This window comes from Coccomyxa subellipsoidea (genome assembly GCF_000258705.1).
Source record: "Coccomyxa subellipsoidea C-169, whole genome shotgun sequence".
In the NCBI taxonomy this organism is placed as follows: Eukaryota; Viridiplantae; Chlorophyta; class Trebouxiophyceae; family Coccomyxaceae; genus Coccomyxa; species Coccomyxa subellipsoidea.
The window spans coordinates 1,288,043-1,300,536 of NW_005178029.1; the positions used below are offsets into that span (position 1 = coordinate 1,288,043).

Sequence of the window (12,494 nt, forward strand, 5' to 3'; positions counted from 1 at the left end):
GTCCAAACGCATGCGTTGTCAGATTGTTTGCCGGTTACTGGTGTTACTGGTGTAAATTTCTGGAGAGTGGGGACTTGCTTAGAGTTGGTTGACTCATAGAATGGGAGAATGCATTGGAGCGCTAGATCTACTCAAGAGCTGAGCACATGTGCATGATCACCGGCATGCTGCTAAATCAGCCTGGGGCGCTGCTAAGAGCGGGCCTTATACAGTACAAATCTGCTATGAAGGAGACTTGTAACACATGCCATACTACTTCGGCTCGCATCGGATGTGCTCATGCACGCGGCAGCATCGTACGGATCTCATGCATGCGTGACCGCCAGTGAGGGGCAGCTGCCTGTACTTTGCAATTGGATATTGTAGGCCCCTGAGCTTGTGGGCCATGAAATCTGTAACATGCAGCTATTCATGACATTGTCCCCCTGGCACACATCCTTGAATGTGCTTCATTTCTTGACGCTCAATGGATAGCTACGGTGCAGCTACACACTGTAGGGACGCCGCTGACCCAACATGTAGACGGACGTCCAGGGTAGGTCTTGACAGGCGCTCTCAAGGATATCTGAATGCATTCTTCTTTAAATCCTCAATTGATGTAAGAAAGGAAGGCTTCCAACGACCTGCTGAGCACCGGAGTGGAACGCTCGCTCCAGCAATGGTGCATAAAGTGCCCGGACATAAGAACTTACTGTGCAGCTTAAAACAAGATAGATCACAAATCGAACGCCAGGCAAAACAAATATGCATTGATACAGTGTCAGGATGGGACAAGATGTCTCAAAATGACATCACGGTATGTAGTAGAAGACATCTCCAATGACGTCTAGCAGTATACGTACTTCCTTGGATGCAGTTTGTTTTCCTTAAGCGCTTTAGTATGATGTAGGTGAGTGAGATCTCGGGAGGGATCACCAATCTTTTGTGGAAGCTGACACCATCACTGAAAAGTGGACTGGGACCAGTAGTGGTGCGAGTGTTTGGGGAGCAGACAGACCTCCTGATTGACAGAGAACGTGAAAGGGAGGTCCTGCTGCAGCTGAATGAGGCTGGCTTCGGTGCACCGGTAAAGCATCCTAGTCTTGTGCTCCAACGTCACTTTCCTTGTGAGCAAGGCATCACCTTTGAGCACCGCAATTACGAGCTCAGGGCCAGTCGATTGCAAATACTGATTTCTAGGTTGTTTCACAGATTCTGAGCACCTTTGACAATGGGAGGGTGGAGGGCTTTCTGGACATGCGGACATTGACACCAGAGGATATGACAGAACCTGCTATGGCAGTCAGGATAGCCCGCCGGCTGAAGCAATTCCACACTGCGCCCATCACATTGCATGGCAGCAATGAGGGCAAGGCCGAGCCTTTCAAGACCCTCTGGAAATGGTGCGCCCTCAAGTCCTCCTCTTATCAAATTGGCTTTGGCAACGCCCCATTGCTGGATCACCCCCGGCATCTACTTTTATCTCATAGATGTCACTGTGCGTGTCTCAGGTTGGACATGGCAAAGGAGATCCGGTATGCGGATGAGGAGAAACAGAGAGCACACGATGCTGTTGACCTTGGGGCCATGGCGAGAGAGCTTGCATTGACAGAAGAGAAGAGCGCCCAGTTGCAGTCTCCGGTCGTCTGGAGCCACAACGACCTCCTCAGCGGCAATGTTCTTGTCTCAAAGCAGGTGCTACATCCAGAGACAGTCATGATCCCATCAATCTGCCACTGAAAGCATGCCATCGTTGCAGCTCTGCAGGAATCCTCTCAGTTTGCATGCTGCAGAGTGTGTCCAGCGTGGCACTGTGATGTTCAGGAGGTTGAGCCGAGAGGGGCAGTGGGCACAATGCCCTCCATGCAGTTCATAGACTTTGAGTACGGCTGCCACTCGTACAGAGGCTACGACTGGGGCAACCACTTCTGTGAGTATGCCGGCTTTGAGTGCGCATATAGCCGCTACCCGGACAATGAGCATGTCGCCCTCTTCATTCGGGCCTATCTGAGCGAAGGCGCCACCAGCCCTCCAGTCAGTATCCCTTCCCCTCAAAAGTCTTCACTGCCTCCCTTTGAATTTTTACGGCATTGCCCCAACAACTTTTCTATCTATAATCTTGACTGGCCATCTTTCAGATGCTCTGAACGATGGCTTCAGATATGTGCATATATATTGGCTAGTGATAAACTGCCTTGTCACCATTGCATGTCCATCATTGGTTGTGTGCCTGCAGTCGGATGAGGAAGTGGAGGCAGCTGTGGCGGAGGGGAACTTCTTTGCGCTTGTGTCCCACCAGTTCTGGGGCATCTGGGCCCTCATCCAAGCGCGCTATTCTCCCATCGACTTTGACTACTTCGGCTACAGCAAGCTCAGATGGGACGAGTACTACAGGCGGAAGGAGGAATTTCTGAGAGATGTTTAGCCCTTCCTGAGTCGGCATGATGTCGGTGTAAGTGTACATGATTTGCGATATTGAGAGGAGATATTCCTGGAGTATTCATGAACATAGTAACACCGTACAAGTTAAGTCTGCACACCTTCAAAGCGCATGCCTCAGTTTCTTATTCTGAACTGTTTTGCGAGTACGAGTTCAACGTACTGGAGGTCTTGAGGCAAGTTACGGTAGATCAAAATTGATGTCCAGCATTGCTTAAATAATCATTATATGGAAAAACAACTTTTGAAATGCAACCTGTGCATCAACAAATTTTGGGGTTCTTTGTCAACCGAGTGATAAGCCTGCTCTCATTCGGTCTCCCATTGCCATTGCCATGGCCGTTCACCTGCACACATCCAGAGTTGACATCAGCAAGCATTGCAACGGCACCAATTCATCATATGCTGACGACAACAAATTTTCTCACATATATGCATGCTCGTTGCCTCTGGTAGGAAGAGCGTGTTGATACGATGGATGATGGCACTGGGATTGTAGGACGCACCAGGTCTCCAATCCATTTCTGGCAGTAGCCATCCTGCAGCGCGCTTGCTGCCTCATAGCTTTCAGGCACCTCAGGAGTGACATCGCTGTGACCTTGACTGCCACCGGCAGAGCAGTGGCTCCAGCCATTGCAGCTGCCATCCCCTTGCCCAATCAACTGCTCCACCTCTGCCACCAGATCCATCAGGCTGCCCCCAAATTGCCTGGAGCTCATGCCTGCACTGCTGCCGCTGCTGCGCTCTGTCTGCCTGGGGCTGCTGCCTCTCGGGCTGAGCAATATTTGCGCATCCTTCCCGACGCTCTGCTGCGAGGTGCGCCCTGTGTCAGGTCTGCTTGCCGTCTGGGGACCTGGCTGCGGCAGGGCTTGGCATGGCATCTCGGCCCTTTCCTCTGTACTGTCATGGGATAGCCGCGCCCCTCTCCCAGCTACAAGCCCCTCTGACTGGGCGCTCTGCCCCTCGCGCTGAGCAGAGACCGCATCGGCGCCGCTGTCAGATGTTGCTTGGCTGGCGGCTGATGACTCGTCACCCACCACGATTAAGAATGCGCCGCAGTTGCCCACTGTTGGGTCAAAGCGCAACATGCGGGCCTGAGTCAATGCTGATGTCTGCCCTGACGAAGCTTCTGAGCTAAGGTGCAGCTTTCTTGCTGCCGTCTGACGTCCTGCTGATTCATCTGCAGTCGCTTCTGCTTGGGTCTTGCCATCATGGCTTTCTCTGCAGCCTTGTGCGCCTGGAAGCTTGGTCTCGCTGTCAGGCTGCTGTGATGCATGAGAACTCATGCTGTCGCGGTGGACCTCTGGGGCGCCAAGCTGCTGCTGATGAGCATCTTGATGACTGAGCTTGTCTACGCAACCCCCTGAGCTATCATTGGCGGTCTGTCCAGGCTGTCGCAGGCAGGCAGCAGGGATCCCCACCACACCCACGAATGTTCCCGGTGCTTCTGTAGCATGCGCGTGCCCATCACGTGCTGCCTGGGCATTTTCATAGCCTGTGCTCTGAGCCTCTGCTGGCTGCGCGCTACCTTGCACTGGCTGGCCTGTATTGTTCGCAGATGGACGGGCAGCCTCCTGGTGGCTGGCAGCTGCATCCAGGAGCTGCACTCTGTGCTGATACATGCGCAGCAGAGCCAAGGCATGCGCGAGCTTGGATCGCAACCTGTCGGCAATCACGGCTGCGAATCAGTATGTCGGATCGGATGATTCAAGGATGATCTGCACAATGAAACCACGGAGAGGTCCAAATGACAAGACGTGAAAAGTTGATCCTTACCCTGTGTTCTCTTGGACTATCTCCTTGTTCTTCTCACGCAGATGCTTGAGCTGCTCGGTCTGGTCCTCATGACCCTGCATTGAAGCTAGAGGATATCAAGCTGGGTGTTCTCAGTGTACTTCACTATTCACATTTTCAAGCATTGGCAAGCGGCAGAAGCGAGCACCCACCTTTGAGCGGGAGCGCTGGACTTCAGCTTCCTGCTGCAAGTCGACCACCTGACGTATAAGTTTGGCAACTTTCCTTTTATCCTGAGGACATAGATCGCGTAGGCCACATCCTCCGTGTCCCTGGCGCAATGACGTTTCCATATAAGAGATGGGCACATCTTGATACATACATGATGCAGTCAATCCACAGCTTTCTTTGGCTCGCTGATATAGCATCGTGGGTAACTCAGCGGCGATACAGAGATGTTCTTATGTCCAGCGATGAGGCATCGTTCCGTTGAAAGACGCTGAATGTGGCAAGAGCGTTTCACCTCCGTTATCTCCTGAGAAGCGGGGTGTGCTGCGCTTATCACCATGTCCTCTAGTCAAAGCAATATTGTGGAAAGACTATTCGGAAAGACTCCACTCATCAGATACCAAGTCTCAGGGAACCCACGTCCACAGATGATTCTTCAAACAGAAAATTTCACTCCTGAATACGTTGCTGCAACTAGGAAGCATCAAAATACAAATTCAACTGAAGTGTTTGTAAGCCTGCTTTTTGGACCTTTCGGACAAAACGAAAGTGGGGCTCGCAACTTCAGGATAAACACCTATGATTTAGTAAGCGTGACGTCATGTCGACACTCACAAATTTTAATGCTGCGTGAGCGACCCTTGTCCATTGAGGCAAGACTCGGCATTATCGAATGTATTTTGTATCCATGAAGGTCTTCGACCAAGTGCTACTGTCGTCTCGGGGCAGCAAAGCGCATCGCCACAAGAGATTTTCTTAGGAAGGTGCGCCAGCTCCTCATTTGGCTTGGCATTAAGTTTTTTTGTCCTGATATGTGTGAGAATATTAAATGCACCAATTACTGTGATGGATCCCACGCTATCGACGTCGTTTTAGGTGCTAGAGTGTCTGAAGGACACGTATCCTGTGTCACTTCTCTTCTTCTCCCAACGGGCCATCGACATTCTTCGACGACCGATAGATTGATACAGAAGAGTTATTTCATTATTTAATGGCGATCAGCCCGTGTCACAAAGTTCATGTCAAATGGCAGCTTGGAAGCAGGACTCCTGGCGTGTGACCCGAGGCTTACGTGATGGCAATGCAGATTGTGAAAACCACTGTAACAACGTGTGGGAAGAAGCCAATGGGGTGCCTGCATGCTTTGACTGCAGGCAGTTGAGCGGAGGCTCTTGGACTCGTGCTGGCAGCTCCAGCGCGCAAATTATGGCGAGTGCCACTCTGAGGAGGTACATTTTCGCCTTCCGCGTGGCCGAGCTACAGCTGTGCCTGCAAGAGCTCGGCCTGTCCAAAAAGGGACTCAAAGGGGAGCTCCAGTCTCGTCTGTTTGCCTACTTTGGCGATTACACTGGAGTGGCCGCCCGGGGGGTCAACCCTCCCAAGGAGCAGCATAGACTCGACACAGCAGGTTGCACACGCTCCGTGCTGACCTGATGGACTTCCTCACAGCTTCTCTTGCATACTTTTGGCTTGATCCTGTTTCTGTTCGTGTGAAGAGTCCAAGAATGTGTTCGCTGGGCTGACCCGGTCTGTGTGCATGCAGCGCGATTGGTCACCCAGATATACCATCGCATGAAGGGCTTACCCAGCCCTGAGGCTCTTCCAGCCAGGGAGACCATACCAACTGCAGGGTGAGTCCTCCCTCTAAGTTGGTTTCCCTTGTTGCTACACTCCTGGGCCAATAGTAATGCTTGAATGGTGCTCTTTTGGCAATATCCTTAGCGCCACGTCCCATGCAGGTACCTTCAGGGCTCTGGAGATGTGCCGTTGGCTCCCGCGGCTCCTATTCTGCCGAATGGGAATGCAGCTGCGGCAGTGCAAGCAGCCGCGAGGAGTAACACACAGATCAGATGCATCTGTGGAAGCAACTATGACCGAGGCACCATGATCCAGTGCGAGGTGGGGGACGTCTTCCTCGGTCCCCACGCCTCTGTTTAGAGAGAACAAAAAGTTGGATGAGTCGATACCTCAGTTGGGTTGGCTACCGGACATTTCAAAGACTCTGCCTAGGCATGTCCTGCTTACTTTCAGTCCTGGCTTCTGTTGGGGCTGTGAGATAGTATTGTGGGGTCCAGGATGAGGCATGCGGGGTGTGGCAGCACTGCGACTGCGTGGGCGTGGACTTGAACGTGATGCCGGAGCACTATTTATGCGAGCTGTGTCGGCTGGCGCGAGCGGACCCCTTCTGGCGCCGCGTGGGGGCCCCCGTCATGTCCCCCGTGAAGCTGGCGCCCGTGCAGCCGCCGCGCAGCTTCCCCGATGGCAGGACCCAGGAGGAGGATGTCGTGCAGGTGGCAGACCGCAATTTCATGCTCACCCACGCACAGATCGACCCAGCGCGCCGTCAGAGCCACAACTTCCAGCTGCAGGTGACCACAGGGGTACCTCTGTGGTGGTGCCTGAGCCAGCGGATATGACTGCACAGCAGTGTGTAGTGGAGCTTTCTTTCTGCATGCTTGTTATGCTGTCCAGCTTGATGTAAAGCTTGATGTAAGCCATGCTGCTTAGCGTCTGAAGCGGAGATGTATGGCAATTCCTCCTCTTATCATACTGGTGAGACCGAGCAGCAGTACCACTTCAATGACGTGTGCTGTGTCTTTTTCAATTAACAATAAGCCTGAAGCGTGTGGTGCAGGTGGCATGCATAATGATGGGAGACAGCGTGCCGATGCGAATACACTGGCCGCGGCATGCGGACCTGCGGCTGAACAACATGCTGTATCGGCCCTACTCCCGCAACTCTGCCACCAAGCTGGGCGCCAATGCTCGGGATGAGCCTGCCTCCGTTGGCGTCATGTGCTCGCAGGTACCCGCTCCTTTCCATGTTCTTGCTGTCAGACTCCGCAGCATGCTTTGCTTTCCACGGCACCTGTTACCCTGCTGGACAAAGCAACTGTGAGTCCCAGAAGCTCCCATGCATTGGGAAGTCAGCCACCAATTGATGTGTGATATTTCAGGCCTGCTGGAAAGCTTGCCATATCTGAATGTGAGCATGGGTGGTTTGTAGGGGCGCAACCGGCTGTGGGTGTCGGTGATGGAGTCGCGCAGCTTCTGCGTGATGGTGCAGCTGGCGCAGCGCCGGACAATGGACGAGGTCAAGGCGCTCATGGCCCCGCCTGAGACCGAGCAGGCCGCCCTCAAACGTGTCGTCCGCCAGGTGACACTCTGCCCCTCTGTGACCCATCACTTACATTATCCTTGTCAATTATTCGCATGGTTGGGCCCCATGTCACAAGAATGCTACAAGCTATATGCCTTGTCTGGCCAACCTACGAGACTGCTTATAAAATGACAGGGTCACATGGGCCACATGGCGCCCTCTTTTAAATTGGTAACGCTTGGGGCATCAGTACACTAGAGAGCGGGTCCAAATGGCATCGTTTTTGGCATCAGCACAGTACAGTGCATGTGCGAATGACAACAGTGTGGGCATCAGCGCGCTGCTGAAGCGCTGCAAATGTGCAAATGCAGACGCGCGGCGTGAAGGGGGAAGGGGATGAGAGTGATGACGAGGTGGAGATTGGGCGCACAGTGGTGTCGCTGCGGTGTCCCATGTCCGGCAGCCGCATGCGCGTGCCGGCGCGCTTTGCGTCGGTGGGCGGCCTCAACGCGTTCGACCTGGACACCTTTCTGGACGTGGTGCAGCGCAGCCGCAAATGGCAGTGCCCCCACTCCATGCGCAACCTGCCCGTGCAGCAGCTCATGGTCGACGCCTACCTCTCCCACATCCTCGCCCGCCTCAAGGTGCCCCTTCCTTTACTTTCCTGCTGTGCAGGCCGTGAGCCCAGTCCAGTTACTTCAGGGTCCCCGCTACGCTGCCTGGTTCTGCTATGTAACGCTCTATGGAGTGCACCTGATCATCTGCCAGATGTGTTACTTTCCCGGGGAGGTGGCCTCCGCTGAGGAGGCCACAGTGCGCCCCGAGAACTGATCCTCGCCGGGGCAATCAACTTCTATCCCTTCATGGATTCAAGGCGGTCCTTGGAGACATAAATGTCATCTGTCGGTGTCAGCATTCACTGGGTGCACATATTGGAATTGATGTGGGTGTACTGGAGTTGATGTTGCTGCGGGGCAGGACATGGCTGAGGTGACAGAGGTGGAGGTGTCGCCGGGCGGGGAGTGGCGCGTGGGTGGTACAGAGGGGCGCTGGCACTCCATCTCCGAGGACCCCAGCCTCCCCATCGAAGACGTCAAAGTCAAGGCTGACCCTGAAACCGCCAAACAGGAAGCAGGTCGGCCCCTCTTCTCTTCTGCGCATCTTTGGTCCTCAACAACCCCAGTCAAACTCGCTTCGCGCGTTGCCATTGTTCAGCATATGTCTGCTCCGCATCTGTAGAATGCAAGGCGCAATGGTGATGTGCAGTGCAAAAAACCTGGAATAGTACAGAACAGGAATAGTAGGATCAGACTGCAGCAGAGTGGATGCCGAGAGCGTTGCGAGCGCAGGCAGCGCGGGCGCGTTTGACAGCGACAGCGACGAGGAGATGTCAGAGGGCGAGGAGCTGCGCAGGGCGGCAGCTGCGGCCAAGTCAACAGTGCGGCCCAAGCCGCCGCCGGACGTGATCGTCATCAGCGACTCTGACGAGGAAGACGATGCAGAGATGTCTCGTCAAGGGCCGGCGCCCGCTCCGCTCCGGCCACCAGCTCCACCGCAGCAGCACCAGCAGACAGTGAGGCCCCTTGCATCTCCAGCAGGCCCTTTCAGAGATTTTATTCAACACGTGGTTCTGTGAGGGTGAGATTGTATCTTATCGGCAGCGTAAGGGGTCACGAGTGTCAAAATGTGTGCGTTACTGAATAGGCTTCCTCCGTCACCAAGAGGCTTGGAACTACCGGTGGTGCAAGACGTGGATTATTGGAACGTTGCCTGCTTGGAGCAATTCATGCAGTGTCCCTCACATCCACCAAGCCTGCAGTCTTTGAGGATGATTGCTCTGCTCAGGGGTATCAACCGGCAGGGCACGCGCCGCAGCCAGAAGCGAGCTCGTCGGGCCGCGGGCAACTCCAGCACTCGCCCAATTCCTACGGCCGGCAGCAGGGACCTGCTCCTACTGGACGCTCCTACGTAGGGCCGTATCCCGGCTCGTTGCCGGCCGCCGGCGGGCACCGAGCGGCTGACCGGCCCGGGGGAGGCACCGTCGTTCGCGGCCGCGGCATCACACTGCGGCTGCCTCCGCGGCCGGAGCGCCCACCGTCCGGTCAGTCGCCTTTCCCGATGTCAGGCGTATAGTATCTCTCAGTGCTGGTGGGGTGGTCACATTAAGAGGAGTGGCTTGCATCTGGGTGTGGCTCTGCTGACAAGAACAGGCTTTTGAATGCAGGGCCGAGTGTGCCTCAGCCTGCAGCGAGTGGCCCTGGCAGCAATTCGGCAGCCTCGCAACCGCCCTACTCGGGTAGATCTCTTCTCCTCTCCAAGATTCCTTTAAACTCCTCTGCACAGCAAGCAGTGGCCTTGGCGCTGCCTTACCTGAGAATCGCATGCAGCTTTTCAGAAGCGCCATTGACGAGCATACAATGCTGGGATTGAAGTAGCGTGCTGTGTCCGCAGGGATGTTGGGTCTCTGGCCCCAGCATGCTCCCCACCCCACAGCAGCATTCCCCATAAGACCCCACCCGCCTATGCCGCCACAGGGCCCCCCTCCTGGTACGCAGCCGCTACCATTACTGCACAGTGTCTCTCTGTCAGCTCCAGAATGTGTGCACCTCTGCCCAAGGTGACAACACCAGTCTATGGCTGTTGTGGTAGCATCAGTGAGCAATGAATGAAGTGCGGAGATGAGAGGCTTTTTTGTACGTGCAGGCTACATGCCGCACTTTCTGCAGAACCTGGGACACAGCGGCATGCACAGACCCTCTGGGCCGCAGGCCTCCATGCCAGCATATGCTGTAAGGGCCTGTCCCTCTGTCCTGCCAACTGCACACATTTGGTTTGCCCTGAATGGACTTGGCCTTACAGCGCATACTGTGATGCTTGCATGGTTCCCCATGATTAAGTGGGGTCTTATGGACTGCCAGGCCCAGCCAGTCCCAAACGGATACAGACCGCCATACCAGCAGGCCAGCATGGCCCAATCATATGCCACGCCACCACCTCAAAACTACATGCAGCGACCACAGGTGGGTTTCTTCCTCCTTGAGCAATCGCAGCTGGCACTGCCTGCCTCCCAGAGACATCGTCTGCTCTATGCTCAGCTTTGCCGAATCGGAGGATGGCTGTATTTCAGGGCAGTTTGGCGGGCGCAGCTAACCCCAGTGTCTCCTGGGGCAATGCCTCATATGCCCAATACCAGCAGCCTGCACCAGCCGCAGTCCCTCCGCCTCCGCCCTTGCCCAATGGTAAGCATGCATTCCCTTAACACAGTGGGAATAAAGAAGTAAACATGTTTGAAGGGATTCCAGTTCTGAGCGCAGTGATTTCTCAAGGTGCATGTGTTCTTGTAGATTATCCCTCAGGCGCTGTGAGGCCGCCTGGGCGGCAGCCACCTTCGCAGGAAGACTCTGGCGACAGGATGCCAGACGAGTTCAGGGATTGGCTGGGTGATTTTGTGAGGGGTGAGGCTCGCAACAACTGCTCCATCTCTGCCCATTCTTTAGTGGGATGAATGCAGTCCTGTCCTGCACCTGTTATATAAGCATGCCGCCCTCTTGAAAATGTTGCTGGTGCAGGTGTTGATGACGCTGAGTCAGGGGAGGGCCTTGCTGAGCTGAACCAAGGGGCAAGCATGGGATCTGCTCTTGCAGCCCATCCTCATGCTGGTGAAATAGTTGACCTTGACTCCAACTCTGATGTGGAAGTAGACTGAGAGACTGAGAGAGTGTGTGCACGTGCCTGAGTTCAGCTAGAAGTCCCCCTGCTTTTGACTGGGATCCAGATGCTCTGGCCCAATGCGCATCAGCATGTTTTGTATGCGTTATACGAATAGAGTAAAGAGCATACCTGGAGGCCATGGCCACTGCTTTACTACATTACTGTACACAAGTGCTTGTGGAGAGCCAAACCAAACAAACAAACAAACAAACCAAGCAGTGTCACTACTGTAGTGATAATTTCATTGAGTGCAGGCTCTTTATAGTGCTATTGTATATGGTCAGTTCTCTAGATTTTGAGGTATATTTGATATTGGGTCACCTGCCTAGGCAGGCCTGTGAATATCTCGTGATAAAGATGTACATGTGTGCATCGCTGCGCTGCATGCTTTCAAAGTTGCATTGTATTCTGCATATGTACATGCGCTGTTGTGCTTTGTATTAGGAAAGCTGTTGTTGGTACAACTTGTGACTTACAAGGCTTCTGATCAGGCTGATCAGGCTGCCTGATCAGAAGCCTTATTTTCAGGCATGTGTCAAGACTATGAATACTGTACAGCCATCAGCTTCATTGCAAGCCTCGCAATAGCATTCCAGGGCAGTCAATGCTGCTCTTCCATATCTACAAGCTCATCAAACTCAAGGTAATGGGACAGTGACTGCAGACTGCCTGCCATTCCAAAGCTTGCTGGCTTCGTGCACCTGCAAGAGGCACGAACCCCTCTAATTTTAGAGGGGTTGAGCAGGATTGCCACATTTTGGTAAGCAGCTTACATGTGCAGCCTTACTGAAAGGAGTTCAAAGCGCGAACCTGCCCGGCAGAGGACAGCAGTGGCTTGTATGAGTCTGCTTTCTGCTGCAATGTTCCTTGCTTCACAGTGAGCTCCCGCTTGTTGGCCTCTAGCCTTGCCTTTGCCTGCACACGCTCACAGGGTTTTTGGTTAAACAGCTCATTCTGCAATGTACAAATGCAATGCAGAGCTGGCGAATGCCCTTGGGAAACCCGGTATTACCTCATCCAAGAGGAGCATCAGCTGTATTACTTCCGCTTCCTTCGCAATGACCCGCTGAGATTGCACTGTCTCAGCAGGATTTGTTGGAGACTCAGACTCCCTGCGCATGCATACCACATCAGTCATGTTCCACAGTGCATTTCTGTTCTGCTGTATTCTGTACAGAAAGAGATTTGCTGAAATGTGAAAGCAGGCGTCACCTGGCTGAGTCCAGGCTGTCTGTCAAATTTTGCTCTCGGCAAAGCTGATTAAGCATCATGAACTTCTGGGCAAGCTGAGCCTCCTCACAAA

At 54.0% G+C, this 12,494-nt stretch overlaps 2 protein-coding genes across 2 annotated transcripts; both read left to right on the forward strand.

Annotated features, from left to right (window-relative positions):
• Positions 1-590: 590 nt before the first annotated feature.
• COCSUDRAFT_30505 (putative ethanolamine kinase 1) lies at positions 591-2,648 on the forward strand. The gene is made up of 6 exons (XM_005645371.1): positions 591-796; positions 890-1,066; positions 1,192-1,382; positions 1,491-1,674; positions 1,804-2,013; positions 2,216-2,648. The coding sequence occupies exons 1-6, from the start codon at positions 659-661 to the stop codon at positions 2,402-2,404; spliced, it is 1,089 nt and encodes a 362-aa protein (XP_005645428.1). The 5' UTR covers positions 591-658; the 3' UTR covers positions 2,405-2,648.
• A 487-nt stretch (positions 2,649-3,135) lies between these two features.
• On the forward strand, positions 3,136-9,613 carry COCSUDRAFT_48449 (hypothetical protein; the record flags this gene model as incomplete). Its single annotated transcript, XM_005645372.1, has 12 exons — positions 3,136-3,234; positions 5,539-5,788; positions 5,924-6,011; positions 6,120-6,279; positions 6,456-6,749; positions 7,016-7,186; positions 7,388-7,537; positions 7,852-8,124; positions 8,156-8,293; positions 8,459-8,615; positions 8,830-9,053; positions 9,326-9,613. 12 exons carry the CDS (start codon positions 3,136-3,138, stop codon positions 9,611-9,613), a joined length of 2,292 nt encoding a protein of 763 aa, XP_005645429.1.
• Positions 9,614-12,494: the final 2,881 nt, after the last annotated feature.

Bases quoted from the DNA above. Each gene is read 5' to 3' on its own strand.
- COCSUDRAFT_30505 (XM_005645371.1), top strand. From the start codon at position 659: ATGGTGCATAAAGTGCCCGGACATAAGAACTTACTGTGCAGCTTAAAA. The intron at 1,067-1,191 runs GTAAAGCATCCT...GTTGTTTCACAG, and splicing joins AGGCTGGCTTCGGTGCACCG to ATTCTGAGCACCTTTGACAA. The intron at 1,675-1,803 runs GTGCTACATCCA...TGTGATGTTCAG, and splicing joins ATGTTCTTGTCTCAAAGCAG to GAGGTTGAGCCGAGAGGGGC.